Here is a 7,500-nt window from a genome sequence, read left to right as displayed (position 1 = left end):
CGTTCTAGTAGGTGTTGACGTTCTAGTAGTGCAGTATGTTGGTGTTGACGTTCTAGTAGGTGTGTGTTGACGTTCTAGTAGGTGTTGTTCTGTATGTTCTAGTAGGTGTTGATGTTCTAGTAGGTGTTGACGTTCTAGTAGGTGTTGACGTTCTAGTAGGTGTTCTGATGTTGATGTTCTAGTAGTGTGTTTAGTATGTTCTAGTAGGTGTTGACGTTCTAGTAGGTGTTGATGTTCTAGTAGGTGTTGACGTTCTAGTAGGTGTTGATGTTCTAGTAGGTGTTGACGTTCTAGTAGGTGTTGATGTTCTAGTAGGTGTTGACGTTCTGGTAGGTGCTGATGTTGATGTTCTAGTAGGTGTTGATGTTCTAGTAGGTGTTGACGTTCTAGTAGGTGCCGATGTGTTGACTGTTCGGTGTTGACGTTCTAGTAGGTGTTGATGTTCTAGTAGGTGTTGACGTTCTAGTAGGTGCTGATGTTGACGTTCTAGTAGGTGTTGATGTTCTAGTAGGTGTTGACGTTCTAGTAGGTGCCGATGTTGACGTTCTAGTAGGTGTTGACGTTCTAGTAGGTGTTGATGTTCTAGTAGGTGTTGACGTTCTAGTAGGTGCTGATGTTGACGTTCTAGTAGGTGTTGACGTTCTAGTAGGTGTTGATGTTCTAGTAGGTGTTGACGTTCTAGTAGGTGTTGATGTTCTAGTAGGTGTTGACGTTCTAGTAGGTGTTGATGTTCTAGTAGGTGTTGACGTTCTGGTAGGTGCTGATGTTGATGTTCTAGTAGGTGTTGACGTTCTAGTAGGTGCTGATGTTGACGTTCTAGTAGGTGTTGACGTTCTAGTAGGTGTTGATGTTCTAGTAGGTGTTGATTGCGTTCTAGTAGGTGTGAGTTCTAGTAGGTGTTGACGTTCTAGTAGGTGTTGATGGTTGATGTTCTAGTAGGTGTTGATGTTTCTAGTAGTGTTGACGTTCTAGTAGGTGTTGACGTTCTAGTAGGTGGCGATGTTGACGTTCTAGTAGGTGTTGACGTTCTAGTAGGTGTTGATGTTGATGTTCTAGTAGGTGTTGATGTTCTAGTAGGTGTTGACGTTCTAGTAGGTGTTGACGTTCTAGTAGGTGCTGATGTTCTAGTAGGTGCTGATGTTCTAGTAGGTGTTGATGTTCTAGTAGGTGTTGACGTTCTAGTAGGTGTTGATGTTCTAGTAGGTGTTGACGTTCTAGTAGGTGCTGATGTTGATGTTCTAGTAGGTGTTGACGTTCTAGTAGGTGCTGATGTTGACGTTCTAGTATGTGCTGATGTTCTAGTAGGTGTTGACGTTCTAGTAGGTGTTGACGTTCTAGTAGGTGCCGATGTTGACGTTCTAGTAGGTGTTGATGTTCTAGTAGGTGCTGACGTTCTAGTAGGTGTTGACGTTCTAGTAGGTGCTGACGTTCTAGTAGGTGTTGACGTTCTAGTAGGTGCTGATGTTGACGTTCTAGTAGTGAGTGTTTAGTAGGTGTTGACGTCTAGTAGTAGGTGTTGACGTTCTAGTAGGTGCTGATGTGATGTATCTAGGTGTGACGTTCTAGTAGGTGTGATGTTGACGTTCTAGTATGTGCTGATGTTCTAGTAGGTGTTGATGTTCTAGTAGGTGTTGACGTTCTAGTATGTGTTGACGTTCTAGTAGGTGCTGATGTTGATGTTCTAGTAGGTGTTGACGTTCTAGTAGGTGCTGATGTTGACGTTCTAGTATGTGTTGATGTTCTAGTAGGTGTTGACGTTCTAGTAGGTGTTGATGTTCTAGTAGGTGTTGATGTTGATGTTCTAGTAGGTGTTGACGTTCTAGTAGGTGTTGATGTTGATGTTCTAGTAGGTGTTGACGTTCTAGTAGGTGTTGACGTTCTAGTAGGTGCTGACGTTCTAGTAGGTGTTGACGTTATAGTAGGTGCTGACGTTCTAGTAGGTGTTGACGTTCTAGTAGGTGCTGATGTTGACGTTCTAGTATGTGCTGATGTTCTAGTAGGTGTTGATGTTCTAGTAGGTGTTGACGTTCTAGTAGGTGTTGATGTTCTAGTAGGTGTTGACGTTCTAGTAGGTGTTGATGTTCTAGTAGGTGCTGATGTTGATGTTCTAGTAGGTGTTGATGTTCTAGTAGGTGTTGACGTTCTAGTAGGTGTTGACGTTCTAGTAGGTGCTGATGTTGACGTTCTAGTAGGTGTTGACGTTCTAGTAGGTGTTGACGTTCTAGTAGGTGTTGATGTTCTAGTAGGTGCTGATGTTCTAGTAGGTGTTGATGTTCTAGTAGGTGCTGACGTTCTAGTAGGTGTTGACGTTCTAGTAGGTGCTGACGTTCTAGTAGGTGTTGACGTTCTAGTAGGTGCTGATGTTGACGTTCTAGTATGTGCTGATGTTCTAGTAGGTGTTGACGTTCTAGTAGGTGTTGACGTTCTAGTAGGTGCTGATGTTGATGTTCTAGTAGGTGTTGACGTTCTAGTAGGTGCTGATGTTGACGTTCTAGTATGTGCTGATGTTCTAGTAGGTGTTGACGTTCTAGTAGGTGTTGACGTTCTAGTATGTGTTGACGTTCTAGTAGGTGTTGACGTTCTAGTAGGTGCTGATGTTGATGTTCTAGTAGGTGTTGACGTTCTAGTAGGTGTTGACGTTCTAGTAGGTGTTGACGTTCTAGTAGGTGTTGACGTTCTAGTAGGTGTTGATGTTCTAGTATGTGCTGATGTTCTAGTAGGTGTTGATGTTCTAGTAGGTGTTGACGTTCTAGTAGGTGTTGACGTTCTAGTAGGTGCTGATGTTGACGTTCTAGTAGGTGTTGACGTTCTAGTAGGTGTTGACGTTCTAGTAGGTGTTGATGTTCTAGTAGGTGCTGATGTTCTAGTAGGTGTTGATGTTCTAGTAGGTGTTGACGTTCTAGTAGGTGTTGACGTTCTAGTAGGTGTTGATGTTCTAGTAGGTGTTGATGTTCTAGTAGGTGCTGATGTTGATGTTCTAGTAGGTGTTGACGTTCTAGTATGTGCTGATGTTCTAGTAGGTGTTGACGTTCTAGTAGGTGTTGACGTTCTAGTAGGTGTTGACGTTCTAGTAGGTGTTGACGTTCTAGTAGGTGTTGACGTTCTAGTAGGTGTTGACGTTCTAGTAGGTGTTGATGTTGACGTTCTAGTAGGTGTTGACGTTCTAGTAGGTGTTGACGTTCTAGTAGGTGTTGACGTTCTAGTAGGTGCTGATGTTGACGTTCTAGTAGGTGTTGACGTTCTAGTAGGGGCTGATGGTGTTGACGTTCTAGTAGGTGTTGACGTTCTAGTAGGTGTTGACGTTCTAGTAGGTGCTGATGTTGACGTTCTAGTAGGTGTTGACGTTCTAGTAGGTGTTGACGTTCTAGTAGGTGCTGATGTTGATGTTCTGGGCGCAGATGGTGACCGGTGTGGAGACTCGTCCTTCCTCGTAGAGCCCAGGGGAGAAATAAGGAAAGACTTTCTCGGTGAACTTGTCTTTAAACGTGTGCATGACGCTCATGTCGGCCGTGTTGATGAACACCACTTTGCCTTTGCTGTAGTCCAGCTCCACCGTGATCTTCTCGGGCTTCTGCTTCACCGTCAGCGGCGTGCGGTTCGGCGTCTGGGCCCAGTACGAGTCTCCGTTCGTCCGCCCGATCACCCAGAATCCCTCGGCGGGGTCCAGGAACACTGTGTTCTTTCTCTGGACGGACTCCCGGGCCACGCCCACGTACCAGTCCCGGCCCCGCCCCACCTCCACGGTCCAGGCGTGGCGTCCGGCGCTGAAGCCCGGCGTCCCCAGAACGCACACGCGGTTCCCGCAGCGCTCGGGGTTATCGGGCACGCTCAGTCTGCCGCCGTAACGCACTCGGGTCAACTCCTCCGAGAAGCTCAGGTTGGACTGCGCCGTGTTCGGGTCGAAGGTGATCGGAGCTGCAGGAACGACACAAACGGTCCACAAGTTAAAGCTCCACTGCGGGACTTTTGGACGAGGTTTCTGCTCGTTTCCATGGTGATTATTTCTTTGCCTAAATGTTAAAGCTGCAACTGTGTAACTTTTCGGTTGTGGGTCTGTCACCTGTTTGTTTCTATGGAGACGTCACTGCTCTGTTTGGAATGTTCCACAGTGTGACTTTAAACAACTCGACTTTACATTTATTCAGTCACAGGAGAATTTATGGCTCAAAAATCTCCAGAAAAACAAACACTGTGACTGAGTGGAGTCGCCGCTCCACAGATCTGACCCGGAACACCGTCTGGTCTGGTTTCCATGGAGATAGAAATATTTCATATTGTGACTTTAAACCTTTTAAAGTCACAATATGAAACATTCCAGTCAAAGGAACAACAACTCTGTGGAGAAAAGTGTTTTTCAAAGCTTCCACCAGAAAAGTGACACAGTGCAGCTTTAATACGACATTAAACTTTAAGGTTTAATCTTTTTTATTTACAAAAAAACTGCCCCTGAACAGAATTTGTGTAACTGTTGATCCACAAATGTAAATCACATTTTACAAACAGAATTTTCAGTTTTTTTTGTAAATGAAAAAAAAAAAAAAAAATTTACAAATCCACATCTATCTGTAAAAAACAAAATACAAGTTACAAATATTTAGTTTCCATTTGTGGATCAAACAAACAAACAAACCAACGAGTATTTACACATTTATAGATCAGCCTCTGTGCGTTTATGAAGATTTAGTGAGAGAAAAATAAAACTTAACAGACACGTGTTTACATCAGCAGGTGGAGAAGGGGGCGTGTCTGTGTTTGTGACACTGTGGTCACGTGATTAAAAAAGTTGTGGAAAAGTTTGGGAGCCCTGAAAAAGCAGCGTGTGAAAAGTGAAAAGTGAACTGGTCGTAAACACTTGTAAAAACTCGTGTGATCTGTGAGTTTCATCTTTATCTCTGTGGCTGTTAAACAGAGTCATGGATTTGAAGACACCGTGATTTTCTAATTTAAAACATTTTGGAAAAGTTGTGGAAAAGTTGTGGGATGTGATAATCCGTGTGTCATTCGTTCATTAGTTTTTCAATATAAAACCAAAAATAAGAAAACGAAAAAACAACAGTTTTCTTTATTATTTGTCTCCAAAACCAAAATGAAAAAACAGAAAATGATTTGTTTTTTTCAGTTTTCGATTTTGTGTTTAAATGAAGAATGGAAAAAACAGATAACGACCATTTCCCGTTTACGTGACTTCAGTGACTGAACCAGGACTGATCCAGGTCCGGGACCAGAGCGGGACCAGAGCGGGACCAGAGCGGGACTGGGGCGGGACTGGGGCGGGCTCCAAGCTTTGACTCTGAGCCTCCGCGGGGTCCGAGCCTCAGCTTCGAGCTCCGGTCCTGCCGTGGGCTCTGAGCCTCCGATCTGGTGTCGGTCTTGTCTCGGTCTCGTCTCGGTCTCAGGCCCGCTCTGGTCCGCTCTGGTCCCGGTCTGGTCCGCTCTGGTCCGCTCTGGTCCTGGTCTGGTCCCGGTCTGGTCCCGGACCTGGTCCATTTGAACCAAAAGCTCTTAGTTGGGTTCGTTTTCGTTGGTGTGAAAGCGTCAGTTTGATGCTTTGCTCCACCTCGGAACCAGACCGGAGCAGCTCGTCCAGACCTCGAGTCCACAGAACATCTCACTTTCCCCGCACGGAACCAGCGCGGAGACGACGACACGGAACCTCTCGGTCTCAGTTCCGCTCTGATCCCGCTCTGGTCTCGGACCTGGATCAGTCCTGGTTCAGTCCGTACGCGGTGCAAAAGTTCAGCATCTCAGTCACTGAAGTCACGTAAACGGGAAACGGCCGTTATCCGTTTTTTCCATTCTTCATTTAAACACAAAATCGAAAACTGAAAAAAACAAATCATTTTCTGTTTTTTCATTTTGGTTTTGGAGACAAATAACGAAGAAAACTGTTGCTTTTTCGTTTTCTTATTTTTGGTTTTATATTGAAAAACGAATGAACGAATGACACACGGATTCGTGATTTGGAGCTGATGTTTGGCTCCTGTGTGTAAAAGTGTTTGAGGTTTGATGGACTCACCAGCCTTGACGATGCTTCTCATCTTCTTCCAAACCTGAAACTTGAGGATTCCCAGATGTTTGGCCGTGTCGATCAGGATGTCCCGGACACACATGGGCTCCGGAATATTCTCCCTGGTTCTGCAGACGTGAGATTTAGAAAAGAACTTCGAGTGAGTCCAGGTACGATTCAGATCAGCAACAAGAAAAACGTCTCGGCAGATTCAGATTCTGGTTTATTTAAACGTCCAGTATCAAGTAAGAATGTTCTGGTCACACTCAGAGCTGGAGTCAGGTTTGTTTGAGTGAATCTTTATTCTGAGTCTGTTACATCTGCCAAACTCCAAAGGCTCTGCTCCACCTTGTGATGTCATGAAGTGGTAGATTTCAGATGAACAGCTCCTTTTCCCTTCAGTTCAGTAGAAATTACAATTAGAATTTTTCCAAAAGTCTGTAGGAAAACAAAAGTTAAATAGAGTTTGAGGTGGACGGGAGTGTGGAGCTTTTGCTGAACTCAAAACAATAAAACTACATTTTATTCATTTTGTCCATAAATCTGAAACAGTAAATTACTGATAAATTAGACAAACACTGTTCAGATTTTTACAAATAGGAAGTGGTGAATAAAATTGTGTTGAGCTTTTAACTCTCAACATTTTCAAAAAGAAAATGGGACAAAAATGAATTTCACTCAGAACAAAAAATGCAAAAACGTCCAAACGTCACTTTAATCTTTAACAACTCCACAACTGAAACGATCCAGGTGATTCGAGTGACGGTGTGTGGAGTTTAAAAACACAGAGGAGCACGTCCTGCATCACCACATGATGACATCACAAGGTGGAACAGAGAGTTTTGATTGTGAAAGAAGAACTTCATCCTCCCGAGTCTGTTTTGTCATCAGTCGTAATAATAATAATAATGATATTAATAATAATAATTAATAATAATAATGTGAGTGTAAAATCCATTTACCTGCTCCTCGTCTGTTTGTATTTCTGTTGAAAACAAACACAACGTCACATTTATGTTCAAACACGAGAAGAAGAAGAAGAGACTTCAGACGTCACATTCAAACAATTATTCATTAGTAATAATAATAAAAACAGAAATAATAATAATAAAGAACATAAAAAACACAAATGAAAAACTAAAACGTTATAAGGAAATCAACAAAAGACTCAAATTCAAATAAAGCCATAATTTCTATTATTCTATTATTATTATTAGATTCTATTATTATGATTATTCTATTATTATATTATTATGATTATTTCCCTGTTGTGAGCAAATGTTCCATTTTCTTTTCTGCTCCAATAGTTTATTTTTCTTCATTTACAATCAGAACAATTTAGAAAAACTAATGAAGCCATGATGTTTTTAAAATATTCTAAACATAAATTTGAAATTGTTGAAGCCTTAAAGGTTATAGAGACATGATTTATTTCAAATGTTATTATTTTCTTTTCTGTTTGTTCTGGATTCAGTGTTTAAGCAAAACTTTTA

The 7,500-nt window shown here is 42.4% G+C and overlaps 1 protein-coding gene across 1 annotated transcript; it reads right to left on the bottom strand.

The window, feature by feature from the left end:
• Positions 1–3,320: 3,320 nt before the first annotated feature.
• On the bottom strand, positions 3,321–6,989 carry LOC110172156 (zinc-binding protein A33-like). Its single transcript, XM_055155773.1, has 3 exons — positions 6,970–6,989; positions 6,017–6,135; positions 3,321–3,915 (listed from the first exon to the last, which is right to left on the bottom strand). The coding sequence occupies exons 2-3, from the start codon at positions 6,108–6,110 to the stop codon at positions 3,365–3,367; spliced, it is 645 nt and encodes a 214-aa protein (XP_055011748.1). The 5' UTR covers positions 6,111–6,135; positions 6,970–6,989; the 3' UTR covers positions 3,321–3,364.
• Between the last annotated feature and the right edge of the window lie 511 nt (positions 6,990–7,500).

Source organism: Boleophthalmus pectinirostris, unplaced genomic scaffold (assembly GCF_026225935.1).
Source record: "Boleophthalmus pectinirostris isolate CB_2022bp ecotype Guang Dong unplaced genomic scaffold, ASM2622593v1 HiC_scaffold_2, whole genome shotgun sequence".
In the NCBI taxonomy this organism is placed as follows: domain Eukaryota; kingdom Metazoa; phylum Chordata; class Actinopteri; order Gobiiformes; family Gobiidae; genus Boleophthalmus; species Boleophthalmus pectinirostris.
This window is presented reverse-complemented; position numbering and strand designations above follow the sequence as displayed.

Coding starts and splice junctions, on each gene's coding strand:
- LOC110172156 (XM_055155773.1), bottom strand. CDS start 6,110: ATGTGTGTCCGGGACATCCTGATCGACACGGCCAAACATCTGGGAATC. Junction 3,916..6,016: donor GAGAAGCATCGTCAAGGCTG/GTGAGTCCATCA, acceptor TCGTTCCTGCAG/CTCCGATCACCTTCGACCCG.